The 16,193-nt window shown below is 41.7% G+C and overlaps 1 protein-coding gene across 3 annotated transcripts; it reads left to right on the top strand.

Moving 5' to 3' along the window:
• Positions 1–3,005: 3,005 nt before the first annotated feature.
• tfap2a (transcription factor AP-2 alpha) lies at positions 3,006–15,179 on the top strand. 3 transcript variants are annotated; one of them, XM_085468692.1, is made up of 7 exons: positions 3,006–3,174; positions 5,819–6,238; positions 7,436–7,487; positions 9,148–9,373; positions 10,143–10,261; positions 11,945–12,086; positions 13,438–15,179. In XM_085468692.1, the coding sequence occupies exons 1-7, from the start codon at positions 3,124–3,126 to the stop codon at positions 13,724–13,726; spliced, it is 1,299 nt and encodes a 432-aa protein (XP_085324818.1). In that variant the 5' UTR covers positions 3,006–3,123; the 3' UTR covers positions 13,727–15,179. The 3 variants fall into 3 exon arrangements, with proteins under 3 accessions (XP_085324818.1, XP_085324817.1, XP_085324819.1); XM_085468691.1 differs by lacking the exon at positions 3,006–3,174 and adding an exon at positions 3,834–4,416; XM_085468693.1 differs by lacking the exon at positions 3,006–3,174 and adding an exon at positions 4,446–5,292.
• Positions 15,180–16,193: the final 1,014 nt, after the last annotated feature.

The following is a 16,193-nucleotide window of genomic DNA, read 5'->3' on the forward strand; positions in this document are numbered from 1 at the left end:
TGTGGAATTTTGCAATTTAGAAAAATACAAAAAACAAAAAACAAAAATGGGGTTAAAGCAAAATTAATTGTATTTTTCTTCCCCCGTTAAAAGTTTGTCCACCAGCACCAGTGTTACACTTAACGCTTATAACACGCTGTCTTTATGTGTGTGATATGATATAGTGAAAGGTAGATCAATGACGCTATCTGCCAGCGAAGTGCCCCCGCGACTACGTCCATAGCAGCCAGTTTGCCTACGTGTGTGTGTATGTGTGTGTGATGCGTATTACTTCAAAGAGGAAAAAGGGGTTTTGGACAAAAGATTTGGCCATTGTCACCCACGTCAGCGCACGTGTTGCTCTGCTTTCTGTGTGCGTGTGTGCGCGTTTCTCATGTGTGCGTGTGTACCACGGGGAGGGGGAGGGGGGTTGCTCATTCGCTCTTGGCCCGAGGGGTCTACATAAGTATGTATTAGAAATAAACAGTGGATAAATAAATAATGACTCTCACAATAGTATGGTAGCTTTCTGTGTAATGATGTTGGCAGTTAACCTTCAAGTTTTTTAACTTGACACAGTTTCATTTGCACTGACAATTCATGTTTTCTACCAAGCAAGACAAATCAGAGAAGAAAAGGAACGAAAAGGTTAACAGATATGTCCTTTTTAGTTTTATGCCAGGTGAAGACAAATATAACCTTTATAATTATATATATATATATATATTTACATTCGCTTTGTCCCAAGCAGTTTCCCATATTTTCTCATATGGAACCTTTATTACTATTATTATTTTAAAAAGCACATCTTAGTTAATCACACTGTTTGCACGCACAATAAACCAAATTATTATTTGATGAAAAATCATATAAAATCCTCTTTTTGTTGTCAAAACATGAAATGGTCTTGATCTTTAAAAATATATTATTACAGATGTATGTATTTGTTGGGGTGTGTTGTGTCTGCATCAATCACGTTAAATAGCCTAAATAATATCCATACTTTCAGCTCGTCACTTGTGAACGCTGTTGTTTTAAAAACTAATTAACTGTGACAGCTCAGACCTATTCGACGCACAGACACAGACAAGCTGTTTCTTTTTTCTTCCCAGGTGCTCGCCACTCTCCGGTCCACACCCGGAGCAGTGCGCATGCGTCGCCAGGTGGCTCCACATATGGCCAGGTGAAGCGATTCCGGCCCAGGTAAAGGTTTACTTTTGCGAACGAAGGCTTAATGAAATAGACGCGCCGTCGGATCGGACCAAAACAAACCGCCAAAGGAAGCAGAGGATAAAGAATGTCAATTATGGGCAAAATGATGGAATGGCAGGTATGTATTGTTTACCTTAAGAAAAAGAAAACGGCTGCAAAAAGGGTGGGAAAATACATAAAAACAGTCAAAGTATCGACTTGTTGGATGAGGCTGCACGGACGCTATGAAATCCTGTAGTAAAGAGAGGCAGCACAGTTCTGTAGAGGCTCCTGGATTTGATCACACTGGAGATATTTTGGAGTCTTTTGCGGGGAGCTATAGCCTGAAATATGGAATTAACCATATTTTTTGTTGTTGTTGTTTTTATTCTGAATGTCTGAAGGTATGGATCGTTTGTTTCAAGGACATCGTGCGCGTTTCAGACACACTGTGAAATCCACATTTGTTTCATCATAAGTTAGACATGTATGGAAACAGACTTGAGGTGCTTTGTTAGAGGTGGAGCGATTAGAAAACACAGCCCGTGCTCGATGTAGTTAGGCTTTCAAGTAGAAAAAACAAAAACAAAGAATAACAATGATAAACTTTTCATGTGCTTTGCAGCTGTTTCAATTTTGCATGGCGTGAGCATGTCACAGTGGACTTTCTGTACAGTCTCATTTTAAAAAAACGATCTGGGCTTGACTCAAAAGTATGGCCTCGACTTGTGGATGCGTTGGGGATTTAAGAGAAGACCTGAGATGTTTGGTGGAAGAGAAACACTCCAGTTTCAGGCGAGCAGGCCAGGTCTCTTTTACACGGATGCATTGCTGTCGTTGACAGCCGCTCCACGTTCATTAATAACAACTGTTTGTTACAAAAAAAAAAGAAGTGGGGGGTGGGGTGGAGGGGTCTCCGTCCCACCAAAAATACCAAACAGGCTTTTAAAAGGGGGACAACGCCTTGAAGCGCCGTGGACCTGTCTGCTGACCCACGACCTGGTGAGGTGAAGGCTCAACCGGCGACAGGACAGAGCCAGGCTCCCCCAGCCGCTCATTCAAATGAAACAAGGCCACGTTGTTGTGTTAATTATTGACACCAACCCCACCTCCCTCCCCCTTCCTCAACTCCCTCACAAGCCCTGCCAACCTTACAGGTAGCCAGTGGACCTGTAGAGCGGCTTTGAATAACTCACCCTTTTTAACATCACACTGAAAGAATGGCCTCTCGAGGTCTCAATAGGATTAAAATAACACTTTGGGAGGTTTTTTTTTTTTTTTTTGGTTTGGTTTTTTTTGCAGACAAAAAAAAAATCAGGGTTGGCCCCACGGTGTGTGTGATGGGCTGTTTTTACATCAAATTTAAAGTTATCAAGAGGTGGATAGAAGGGAGTTCAGTTTAGACAAAAAAAGTCACAGAAAAATATATTTGACAATTTGTTAAAAATACACAATTTCTGAAGGATTCTTTAGGATGTGCACTTTTCCATCCTCCCAAATATGAAATCAAAATGATTGTAGAAAGTGTCCCAGGTGCAAGCAGGTCCCCATGCATGACCGTACCCTCCCTTCCTCTCAATAAAAAAAAACACACACACACACACACACACACACACACACACACACACATACCTCATTGAACAGTAGAAATAATAACCGTGTGTAGCATCTTGTTGCTTTTTTAGTCTTCACCTGTAATGCTGTCCATTGGTGTTGTGTGAGCAGATGGGGGGAATCAAACGGCTGTTGATATGCTAATGAGGCCCGGTGCCAGTGTTATTACAGAGCTGATCCAGCCCTTCACTTCCACCATTAGAGGGAGACCTCAGAGCGCAAGACAGACAACCAACCCACAGCTTCAATAAAAGTAGTTTTTCTGAGCGGGGAGCACAATTCACTGAGTGAAAACAAGGCTAAGGCGATACCTATACTCAATATCCACCTCAACAACCCATGAAAATGCTCTGGAAATTAACTGATAACATTAAATATGAAGACTGCGAGGTAAGAGGCTCGTTTTTAATTTACTAAATTTGTTGTTGTTATATTATTATTATTTTTAAACATTCAGTAATTATTTTATGGCTGCTTTTTAAAATTGTTTTGATCCAGCTGTGAGATTCTTTTGACAGCTGTTAGAGAACATATTTAACTGCAAGATGAGTAGACTGCATCTTATGGCTTTTGTTAAGTAATGTAATAATAATAATAATAATAATAATAATAATAATAATAATAATAATAATAATAATAATAATAATAATAATAGAAAGCTGCTTTTAATATCGTCTGGCTGCATAAAAATCACAACATTTTCCAATTTAAAACTTACATTAAAAATAAAATAAATATGACAAAAAAATTATATTGCACGTGAAAACATTAAAGCATTAATATACACTTACCATGCATTAAATTAAAAAAATAGTATTTTAAAGCAGTGTGAGTGCTGGCACTGCCTGGTTCATTTTGCGCTTCAGTTACAAGCTCTTGGACTCTTCAGGTTTTTCTATCACTGCAGAAGCCGTTAAATTCTGCGTGTGCGTGTATGTGTGAAGTGCATACACTGAGTGATTGTTGTTGTTGTGGACACAGACGAAGTTTGGCAGTAATACCGGTGGCTTGTTTAAGGAGTGGAGAAGCCAGTCGGACGTGTTTTCGCCCGCGTCCTGTGAGGATAGAGAAGGACGGGAGCAAGAAAGCAAAAAAGCAGAAAGAAAGAAAGTGGCACCTCCGCGGTCGTGTTAAATGGATTCTTTTAATTTACAGACAAACGGTTCGTTTCCTCCGCTGGTATCGAGGCAAAAACAAGAAATACATAAACAGATAAATAACATTTGCAGTCGCGGTCCAGCCGAGGCCCCAGTAAGTGCTGTTTCGTAATTTTAAAGTGCATGATTAGGCAGGAAGGGGAGTGGAGCTATTTCAAGCCGCGCGCAAAAGTTACAGAGCGCAGGATCCAGCGGCCCTGTCTCACACTGTGGGAATTTTATTTTGCTCCATCTTTCCGGGTCAACGTTAAAGTTAAAGTCGGCGTGACTCTGGGTTTTTTGGAGTCGAGGACGGATCGGTGGATTAATTCGACGGAGACGGGAGAGGCAGAGAGAGAGAGAGAGAGAGTGAGAGAGAACCATGGAGGACAGCTCGCTGTCGGAGTCTGAGGTGGAAAACAAAGGGACAAGCGGTAGAAATGAGCCGGCTGGAATGCCCATAGCGTCGTCTGCTGGATTTTCACCCAGTTCAGAGGTGCACATTGTTTCCTTCCCTGGCTTCTTCATTCCTGTCTGTGGTCCACCTCCCTTCCCATTCCTGTCTTTCTTTCACTTTTGCGCTTTGGCCTGGGACTCTTTTAAAATGCCCCCCTCCTCCTCCTCCCTCTCTCTCTGATTCGTCAGACGAGGTGAATGTCCCTCTTTTTGTGTGTGCCTCTCTCCGCACACTCTCTCACTCCCTCTTTCTCTCTCACTCCCCCTCTCTCTCTCCCCATCTCTGATTAGATATACTGATTCCTCCTTTCAATGGACGTCATTTAAGCGCAGACTCCTGCCTTGAGTTGCGTCCTCCGCTTCACGCCAGATTTCCGTCTATTCTTTCCTTGTTATTAAGTATTCCTGTGGTATTAATTGTAATGAATGCGTTCTGGTAGGAGTCCGAGAGGGAGACGAAGAAGCGGCTCTTTTTTGGGGCTAATATGAGCTCGAGCGAAGGGACGGTAGCACTGTGATAGAAGCCCGGAGAACAGGGGGGAAAAGAGGGTTTACCAAGAGAAACTTTTCAACCTCGATCGGCCAGCACCGCCGAATATCTGCATTGTTAGAAGCAAATGAAGGGCAGCTGGGATCTAACCGTTTATTTCTGATGGATTATCGTCCTGCTACCGAGGCACATATCTGATCGCCGGGGCCATCGTGATCTTTGCAGGAGAGAAGAGTTTTTTCGGGGGCCTTGTTCTTTTTTTTCTTTTTTCTTTTTTGGGTTTTGCTGGTTAATTCCCTTTGCTCTTCCCCCCGCCCCCAAAGACTCCGTGTTTTTGTGAACTGATTACTATAATAATCATTTTTTATTATTATTGAGTCGCACCATAAATCCTTACAGATGTTAGTGCACAGTTTTTCCCCGATGGTAAGTTGCTGGAGTCTCCCACTATCAGATACTTTCTTTCTTTGCTTGTTTGCCTACGAGATTTTCTTCTTCTTTTTTTTTATACTTTAAGTTTTTTTTCCAAAGCGTGCATGCTTGAAAAATCAGCTGAGCGTCCTGCAAATAACAATTTAAAAAAATGTCAGGACTTTCCTATTTAATGCCGTTTCATTTTCTGGATTTTTTAAAAATTATTATTTATTTTGCTCATGTGCTGTCAGGTTATTTTCAATTCCGAAAACTTTGCGGATGTGTTGTGGGTGTTGTTGTTTTTTTGTTGTTTAAAAAATCCCTTTCCCTCAATTAACTGGAATAATTCAACACAGATTCCACACTTGAGCTAATCGTGTCATCCACTCAGGGGCATATTTGATAATGCCCGCAGAGCATTCACGTGTAAAAATATAGACGGACGTTTCGCTAATTTATGACCGCGTCCTTTCTTTTTATTTTTATTTTGAACGTATTCAGGCTAAAACGCTCTTTTCCTTCTTTCCTTACCTGCCAGGATCGTCACGACGGCACCAGCAATGGGACAGCCAGGCTACCTCAGCTGGGCAGCGTGGGCCAGAGTCCCTACACGAGCGCCCCTCCGCTCTCCCACACACCGAACTCGGACTTCCAGCCTCCGTACTTTCCCCCACCCTACCAGCCCATCTACCCGCAGTCTCAGGACCCTTACTCGCACGTCAACGACCCATACTCCCTCAACTCCCTGCACGCCCAACCGCAGCCACAGCACCCGGGCTGGCCGGGCCAGAGGCAGGGTCAGGAGAGCGGCCTGCTGCATCAGCACCGCAGCCTGCCCCACCAGTTGTGCCGGGAGTATCGCAGGGAAGTGCTCCTGCCATCCGGCCACGGCATCGATACGGGATTGTCGGACTCTATCCCTATCCATGGAATACACCAATCTTTAGAAGACGTGCAGGTGAGGCAGCGTTTACCTGGCTTTCTCTTTCTGTGGAATTACTCCATTTAAGAAATGAAAATAGAAAGAAAAAAAATGAAAGAAAGAAAAGGAATAATGCTGTCATTAAGAGTTCGAGCACCACGGGTGCCAACCCGCTATTATCTGTAAGAGTGAGGGTGTGTGTGTATTTTTTATTTAAATAAATAATGAAATTTGTTCTGTCACCCCGCCTTTAAGAAATCAGGTACTAGTCATAGCAGTGCTGTGACTGTATCATGTTTATCGTATTAATATTCGCTGATACAAACACGACTGACACGCAGTAAATTAGGTTCGGGGAGCTCATTATAGCTCTTAAAATATACAAAACAAATAAATGCGTGGATTTTTTTTCAGTATCGTCAAGGTGTTTTAAGACAAAGCAGCACTGATTTGCAATTTATTTCTGTTATGAAATATATTTTAAAAACCATTCATAATGCTGCTCGTCGACACATGGCTTTTGTTCGACATCTGAAAGTAAAAAGGCATGAAATACATGAAAATAATAGATATCTCTATTTTCACGATTCATTTTCTTTCGTGTCGTTTGCTTTTTATTTAATTTCTCTGTTTAAAACAAAATAAAAAAAAACGAAGCCGACGCTTATTTGAGAACAATGACATGAGAGTGTACTGCATGCACATTAAGGAGAATTTTACTTTGCTGCACGGAGCTCAGACAGACGTTTTACTGAAGGTCTGTGATGGACGAGCTTTTACATTTGTCAATAAACTCCATTTATAATAAGAACATTACACAAAAAAATCAGAAACAAACACCAATAATTCGCTAATTAGTTCATAGGCCTTTAATAGGCAGCGCCGCCGTAATTACTATCCAATCTAGATTAGAAGTTTCCTTGTGAGTACAGCCAATCTGAAGGCGAAATTAGGTCAGGATTATGGGGCGACACAGCTTCGTTATTTAAGTCTGCGTTTTTCATCTAATCAGTGTAACCGGTCGAAAACACCATGGACAATAATAACAGGTATGGGGCCTCGGGAGCCTCCATGTTGGGTGATTCTGGCTGCTAATTGTGTCAGGCTTTGTTCCTGCACCGCATCCTGAGGTGCGTTTACGTACGCAGGACCGAGGCTGACATTATTAGGTTTTTCCTTCTCTTTCCTGCCTTTGTGCTTAAACGTATACTTTTTTTTGCATTTGTGTCATAGCCTGTTGAGGATCAAGGAATTCACATCCCCGACCAGACTGTAATTAAAAAAGGTAAGCAATTTCCTCCGAGATACAGTACCATGCATGTTTCTTCAAGCTGCACACCACTAAGCAACACACACACACTCGCATACACGCACAAACGCCATTCACTATTCTGCTCGAGAGAGCTCGATGCAATGCGGTAATGCCTGACTGATCCTAATACGCAGTAGCCTATTTTTCATTACATGGTTTCCAAGTGCGTCAAACTGGCTGCACCTTTTTTTCCTCGCTGATGGAATTTACTGTCAGCGTTTCAGCGCAGCGGGGAGATGAGTAGAGCTGGTGGGCTTTGTAGGCCCGCGTGCTATTGATGGTCAAAGATACAGGCCTCATAGACGATCCTGGCACTTCAGGAAGCCAATAGCTGCAATCACGTAGCGTGGTCAAATCTAAAATGGGAGTTGGTACCGCTGGATGGAGCACAGGCCTGCTGTGTGTAGGATGATAGTCTGTCATTCAGTGAATCAAAACTAGGCTTGGGAAAAAAATAAAATCACTTGGCTGGATGTTTAATATGGTGAAATGCAATTGTTTAAATATATATTTAGGCTACTTTGGTGAAGGTTGTTGGATTGTGCTGCTGCTGCTTCAGTCCGTCGTGTTTATTTGCTGTTAAAATTCAGTGAATTGTATTACTTGACACAACACGAGGAAGTCCCATTCTTTTCGTGGCCATGTTTAAAAAGGTTTTGTCAGGTCAAATTAGAACTCGCTGGATAAGATATGGAGTGATTTTGCTTCCCCATTTCTTCCCTTCCTTTTTTCGTTTTTTACTTCTTTCTTTCTTTCTTTTTTTAAAATCTTTTTAACCATTCTTTCTTTTTTAGTCTGTCTATCTGCACATCAACATGATAATTGGCTTCTTATATTAGTAATCTCAAGAGTTCGTTTAACTCCTATTGTCTCTATTAGGCTCCCTTGAGCCATTAATGTCACAAGTGATCTATCCAAAGGCGCACAGTCCCCTTTGTCTCCGGTTACTGCACACCAAAACGGTGTAAAGCCCAGCACTGCTGAGCCCCCCCTCCACATACACACACACACCCCTACCCCACTATCCCCCCCACCCAGTGTGAAATCACACACGGGGTACGGTGTTTTGCTGGATACCCAGGATATGTCAAAATAGGTAGACTTTACAGAATCTCTCGGTTGGTATGGTTGCTTTGTGCGGAGATGCTGTGTAGGGCGCACACATCCTTTTATTTCTCATTGTCTGCTGCATAGTTGTCTACATAATGTCATTGAGTGGTGTTTTTTTAAGTGATAATAATAATAAAAATAATAAAAAAACAAAAGAGCACAGACGAGCGGAAGTATTCTGGCTTTCAGGCAGGTATATTTGAACGGAAATCAGGTCTCATAGTGCTGATTTTACTGATTCTGCAATATATTATTATTATTATTATTATTATTATTATTATTATTATTATTATTATTATTATCATTTGCCAGTCTTACCGAACATGTACACATGTTGTGCTAAACTCCAATTCCGGGGCCTAACCTCCACCCCCCTTCTCATTTAGTTAAGGCTCTGCATTGCATGAAATTCACTGAGCACGGTCTCTCTCTCTCTTTCTCTCTCACCCCGCAATCCCTCCCTCCTTCCTTCTCTCCATCCCGCCATCCCCCTCTCTCTCCCTCTCTTCCTCCCTGGCTATAGGTCCAGTGTCTTTATCCAAGAACAACAACGTCTCCGCAATCCCAGTAAATAAGGACGGTCTTTTCGGAGGGGTGGTTAACCCCAACGAGGTGTTCTGCTCAGTTCCGGGTCGCCTGTCCCTTCTCAGCTCCACATCAAAGTACAAGGTCACGGTGGCAGAGGTGCAGAGACGCCTCTCGCCGCCCGAGTGCCTCAACGCCTCTCTGCTGGGCGGGGTGCTGAGGAGGTGAGTTTGACTGGGAGGCTGAAAAAAAAAATCTCCTCTCTCTACTCCCTCTTTACCTGTGGGTTTGTGCGCGTGCGTATGAAACTCGCTCTACTCCAATCATTTCTTTCAGCGAGCGTGCATCTCTCCCTTTCGCTCTTGCTTTCCCATTCTCTCTCTCTCTCTCTCCTCTGTACCAAGAATAATTAAAATCGACCAACCATGACACCTAGCTCCTGCATTTAAAGCAGGGGGGTCTGTTAAATTCCATATCAACTTCCCAAGCGTACTGGGTATCTCTCTCTCTCTTTCTCTCTCTCCCAAATTAATGTAGGCCTAGTCTGTTTCAAGCTCCGCTCTATAGGCCCACTGAAGGCATTACACATGAAAACATTGGTCTCCAGTGAACTGTCTACAGAAGTGCTGCAGACACACAGCCAGTAATAGCGCTGCCTATTAAGTAGGACTTTATTTATTCAGTTTGTACAGTATTTGCTGGTAGAAAAAAAGGCGGAGGGGGCTCCTTTAGTATTATTTATTGTTTGTAGCTATCAGATATGTGGAGGAGGGGGAAGTTCACGTCCGACTTTAAATCACAACCACTGTTAAATTAGCCAAAACATATATACAGTCAATCATTAATAGTTATGCATTAATCATTACCTTTATATATATATTTATATATATATTCAAAGAAAATATTCTTGCTCATATATTAGCCTCCCTTATACAAATTCCTTCACATGAGCAACACTACAATGAGTTTTTCTGCTTTGTGTTACTGTCACAGGGCCAAGTCTAAGAACGGAGGAAGAAGCTTAAGGGAGAAGCTGGATAAAATCGGTTTGAATCTACCTGCGGGCAGACGCAAGGCAGCCAACGTAACTTTGTTGACGTCACTAGTCGAAGGTAAGTCGGATACCGTAAATTACGTTCCCACTCTTGTTGCTCCCGCGATACCAGGTGCTTGCAAACTAGGTTTTTTCTCTCCTTTCTCTCTTTCTTTCTTTCTTTCTTTCTTTCTCTGTGTTGGAAATCAGCATATGCGCTCATCCGTGTAATGTGGACCGACTTTGCCTCGCAAGTAATAAAGCATGAAGGATGTGTGTGTGTATGTCTGCGAGTGTGTGTGAGAAGAGAAACACACACGCACACACACACACACATATATATGTATATATAGTGAGAATGGTGCTGGTAATTCTAGTGGCTTTGCAGCGTTGGCCTTCGCTTTCAGGAGCACACTTGCAGGTCCACGGCTGGCCTAGTTTATACACTGGATTAATTTGTGTTGAAGTCCAGTTAATTATTGAGTGCTGCTTGTTTATTGGGCACCGCTGAGCTGTTTCACCTCATGGATGAGAAGTCGATTGATTTATTAACCCTGCATTGTTTCAAACGTTAATATAGTCTGGATATAACAGTACAGAGCTGATTTTTAATGGTGACTTAATTCTTTCGTTAATAGCTTGCCATGCTTTGGCTTTCGGTGGGATTTTTATTGCATGCAAATGGCGTGGCGCTGACCTATTGGGAGCTATATGTTTTGGGCCTATTACAAAATAAATTAGTCAATTATTGTGCGCAGAAAAGATGCCTTTTGCGCGACTGGATAAATCCATTCTGCTAGCAGAGTTGAACCTTATTATTCAGTGCAGTGGTATTTGGTGTGCTGCTGGTTTCCAAAGGTGAAAGCCTGCGATGCTTCATTGGTCCCCGTTAATCATTATTGCAGAGGAGCACCGAATGCAATATTCATTGTGTTTCGTAGAAATTTGGTGCTGTATTGTAATGAGCCTGGAGAAATGTTTGATTGTGGGTAATAAGAGGGTGGTGGCACGTGGGGGGTTGGGGTGGTGGATGACAGAGAAGGGTGGGGGGGACTGAGACAGCCGGTTATTTATTGAAGGGACAGTGGGTTTTCTGTGCTGTCATTGTTTACGATCCGCTCCATTTTATGGAAAATAGCTTACCGGACTTGAGCTTTGATGCTAATTGGCGCATGCGTTCTTCCGGAGCAGAGGCTTATGGGCAGGAAGCCCCGCAGTAAAAACTCAACTGCTTCAGGAAATTAAAACCAAAGACTTGGAAAAAAAATCCACCAACAAGAGAGGCGAGCTTGGGACGGAATTAAAGCAGAAAGTCTCATAAGTGAAGTTTGCAAAGGCAAAGTGAGATTTAGGTGTAGCCTTTTAAAATTGCTGTGATGTGCTGGACTTTCAATAATGCGCAGGCATTGGTAATCAATGACATGGTGTCGAGCATGACGCTCCGTCTATACTTCACCTCCACTTAAAGGTTCTCCTCCATCTCTTAAGTGTTCCCACGGTGTGACGGAAAGACGGGGTGCACTGACTGCTCGCAGGGCCAGCTTCATTGTCATTATGAATATTATTATTATTATTATTATTATGTCGTCATCAGCATCATCATCATCACTGACGCTGTTGGGAACGCACAGGTGCCTTAACCCTGCCGTCTGAACGCACAGATTGGACGCTGTGTTCGGGCAGAGAGTGTGAACTTGTCTATGCTTGATGTAACCATGCTTTATGGGCAAACATATTCAACCTCATTTCTTTTCGTTCTCAGGCGAAGCGGTGCATCTTGCCAGGGATTTCGGTTATGTATGCGAGACCGAGTTTCCAGCCAAGGCAGTAGCTGAATATGTAAACCGTCAGCATTCCGACCCAAACGAACAAGTCCAAAGAAAAAACATGCTGTTGGCCACGAAGTAAGTGCTATTATCACATTTCACCATGTCACACCAAATGCATGCCGCTCTGTGCCAGCACAGAATTTGATCAAAGTGCTGCTTTTTTACGCAGTTTTCACAGGCTGAATAATTTATTTTGCATTATTTTATTTTCTATTTTTTAATTAGAGTACGCTACGTCAGACACGTGACCATGATAAAAAAATAAAATAAATAAACAACGCGTTTGCCTCATACATATCGGGCTAGTGTTACCGAGTAACAATTAATTAATAATTAATTAATTAATAAACTTCTCACGCTTCTCACCTGTTTTAATTATAGACTTAATTCACTTCCTTGTTTTCCTTTATTATTATTATTTAAGCAGGTGCCTCTATATGATATCATAAATTATAATTACAAGGCTTGCTAAATATACCGCTGTTCAATATGGGCCTTTCGCCTCATCCACTCGCGCAGCAGCATTTTGTTTACTGTGAGATTTCAGTGACACTGACACATAGCTGGTTTTCATCCAGCACACTGTTGGTGTTTATGCATTAACTAAAACATGGGAAGTCCTTACAGGGCAAAGAAAAGCAGAGGCAGCATTTAATATTGATGATAGGCTGCTATAATCAAACAGCTGTTAGCCATAACTGCTTATTATAGGCTTTTTTTTTAATGTTAATATACAAGTGGCATGATATGGTGTGTGTATCTGTGTTAATCCACCCTTAATGCTGGTGCCCCCCTAAAAGGAATATATGTATTTAATACTTTAATGTCATATATTGCTAAATCGTTGGTTTTAAATGATGAAAATAAAAGGATGAAAGCAGGAATTTCTTTTTTTTTTCATTTCTTCTTTCTTTGTCTTTCCTGTTTGATAATCAGCGACTAAAGTTCAGAGTTGACGCTGCAAAAAAAGAAAAAAGAAAAAAAGAAGAAGTTCATTATATTAGCAGATCTTTCCTTGTGTAGTTGGCTCGTGTATTATGATTTTTAAAAATGATTATTTATATTTTAAAGTAAAATATTGCAGCTAAGAGATTAACTGTCACCTGTTTGTAGCTCCAGGACATTTTCTTTCTCCAAATGTTATTTTTGGAAACGAAGCGAAGGAAACACGGGCTCACACAACAAATTTTTCCACGCAGATATGAGAATGTGATGAAATAAGTTTCTCTTTTAAGCTCCAGCCGGATACTTTTGACTCGCTTTAAGCAAGTTTAGGATTTACAACCCAGCACTCCCGCGGGGGCATTTCGTTTTGCACTGTGTCCATTTGAATTTAGCCTCTTTTTCTTGTATTATTGAAACATTAAATTTGCATGCAGGGATTTTCTGTCTCGGTTATTAACACCTCCTGTCTCTCTGATTTTAGGCAAGTCTGCAAAGAGTTCACAGACCTGCTGTCCCAGGACCGCTCGCCGTTGGGAAACTCGCGGCCACAGCCCATTCTTGAACCGGGAATTCAAAGCTGTTTGACCCACTTCAGTCTAATTTCGCACGGTTTCGGAACCCCTGCACTGTGCGCGGCCATCACGGCCCTGCAGAACTATTTGACCGAGGCTATCAAAGCCATGGACAAAATGTACCTCAACAACAACCCCAACAGTCACTCAGATAACGGCACTAAAGGCGGAGACAAAGACGAGAAGCACAGAAAGTGATCTTTTTTCTCTCTCTCTCTCCATCCCATCTTCACCGAGGGCCAAACCGGCCCCCCCACGCAGGGGCCCTTCTTCTGCACCGACCCCACACCCTTCCGCCCCGGCGCCCCTCTGCCCCCAACCATCCAATATAAATATTATAAATACCTTATAAATATTATTGATAAAGTTAAACGTGCCACTTCCTGATCTTGCGCGGTTTTACATGTTTTTTGTTTTTGTTTTGTTTTGTTTTTACATCCCACTTTGGATTCAGGAGCAGGGGGAGGGAAAAAAAAAGAAAAGTCGCAAGAATCTTCTTCCATCACCTGAACCATATGAAATGTTATTTAAAAAATAAAAAAAGAAAGAAAAGAGGAGAAAAAAGCTGCAGAGGAACAGCTCCAGGGCGAGGAAAAGCTGTATTGCCTCACCCAGAGGACTTTTTATGTACTCCCCTTATTTTTTATGAGCTGCAACGGATGGACTGAAATCCAGCGACCCCTCTATATCTCAATTTTACGATTGTGACAAAGAAAAAAAGAAGAAGAAGCTAAAAGAGGACGAATTCTTATCAGTATTGTGAATAGTAAACTTGAAAAACAACGAGAAATCCCACAGATCTCCATGCCATGACTTCAGTTGTAGACTCTGTCTCTCTCTCTCTCACTCTCTCTCTCTCTCTGTCCAAGCGACCAACTTGAACTTTTTTGAATTTCAACACGATTCACGGTTATATAAGGGAATCAGTGTTCATGTATGTATATATTTATTTATGTGTAATTTAATGGGAATTGTAAATATGGTGCGTCTGTTGAAACTTCTTTTTTTTTTATTTATCTGGTGCCTCCTGTTTTAGTGGGTTTGAATATTCGGTTAGTTCTTCATGTGATTTTATGGTTCTTAGAAAAACAGAAGTTTGGGGTAATTTTTCATTTCTCTGGGATATTTCAACTCAGCCCTCTTGTAGCATGTTGAGGCGACATTGAAGCAAGTGAACAAATTTAATAGAAATAAACTTCCAATTTTCTCTCTATATATCATCCTTATTCAGTTTTTTTCTTTAAATTTTATTTCAGACAGAGCATAAGTGAGCCCCCACCCCCCACCCCCCACCCCACCCCCCGAGGAGAAATGTTCTTGTGTGTGTGTGTGTGCGTGTGTGTTTCTATTTTTCGTTTTTATACGAGCTTTTATGTGTTGTGCCAATCAGAAATACGTTCCCACCTCTTGTTCTCTCCTTGAAGCAGCATAAAAGCAATAAATGGAATATTGTCTTTTTTTCAATGTTCGAAGACATTCAAAAACATTTTTTTTGGGGACCACCTGATATCTTGTTATGTCCGATAATGTCCGAAAATTGGAGGCGGTTTTAGCTGTATTGTATAGACCTGTGCTGGCAATAGTTCCTATGCCTGTCAATGTATTATAGTCCTTTGTTGCCCAGAAAAAAATAAATATTTGATACGCTTCATCTCGATTTTATTAATATCTTTTAATTTTTTATTCACTGCTTGATATACCCGGGTGTTTTTTTTTCTTCTTCACGATTTTTTTGTCTTGGTATTTTCCCCCCTATTCTGAACGGCTACAGTAATTGAGTTTAAGTCTCCCCTGACGATTGCTCCTTGCAATAAGCAGCTGAACTCACTGTTTCCCTCAAGTATAATAAAAAAAATTCTTACTTTAAACTCCCTAGTTCAGAGCACAGGATCTTATGCAGGCCAAATGGCTCACAACAATGGATATATTCGCGTTTGAAGTGTGCAGCGCCACCCCTCCAGCTAAAACCCTCTGAGATGTATATAGGCCTGGTGTGCAATGTTTTGTTGTTATAGGCTATATTCGGCTCTTCTTCGTTGATTCTGTGCCGGATCTTTATTCAAAGACACGCATCAAATATTTGTTATGTTGTTTCGCCTCTCAGTGTAATCAATGAACAATCAGAGAGCTCAGTGTGGTGGATTTGTATTTATTTTTTTTCACATGTGTCTATTCCGTGGCATAACCGTAACACTTTTTTCACTTTTTAACAACGAGTGTCCAGCTCTAAACTACAATTTCGCCTGATTTTGTGACTGTGGTTCTGAAAATGTGGCCATTTTTAAATTTGTATTTATTTATTTATGTATTTATTTTCGTACTTTGTGATGGCAAATCTGGCGCTAGGCTCCCCCCCCCCCCCCCTTTTCTTTCTTTTTTTTGTGTTGTTGTTGCATGAGCTGCGCAGAGCGGCCCATTGCATAACATTTAAGCTGCGTTTGATTGTGTGCTGATGGCCTGGCACCTATAGTTCCGAATCAATCTCGTCTGCGGCGTGAATCAGTCTGGTGATATATGCATTCTCGTATTGTTTCTTGCTTTTCCCCATTTCACTGTCTGGTAACCATGCAGTTTAAAATATTGTAACACTGGGAGATATGGCACCCCACACCCCACCGTTCTCCCGCCCACCCCACCCTTCCCCTCCTTCCCCTCTTTCTCTTCT

Source organism: Copadichromis virginalis, linkage group LG9 (assembly GCF_057382275.1).
Source record: "Copadichromis virginalis isolate Kocher_CV1m ecotype Utaka linkage group LG9, C_Virginalis_male_GT1.1, whole genome shotgun sequence".
NCBI classification, from domain to species: Eukaryota; Metazoa; Chordata; class Actinopteri; order Cichliformes; family Cichlidae; genus Copadichromis; species Copadichromis virginalis.

Excerpts from the sequence above, each read along its gene's own strand:
- tfap2a (XM_085468691.1), top strand. The coding sequence starts at position 4,303 with ATGGAGGACAGCTCGCTGTCGGAGTCTGAGGTGGAAAACAAAGGGACA. Across the intron at positions 4,417-5,818 it reads GATTTTCACCCAGTTCAGAG|GATCGTCACGACGGCACCAG; the intron begins GTGCACATTGTT and ends CTTACCTGCCAG. Across the intron at positions 6,239-7,435 it reads AATCTTTAGAAGACGTGCAG|CCTGTTGAGGATCAAGGAAT; the intron begins GTGAGGCAGCGT and ends TTTGTGTCATAG.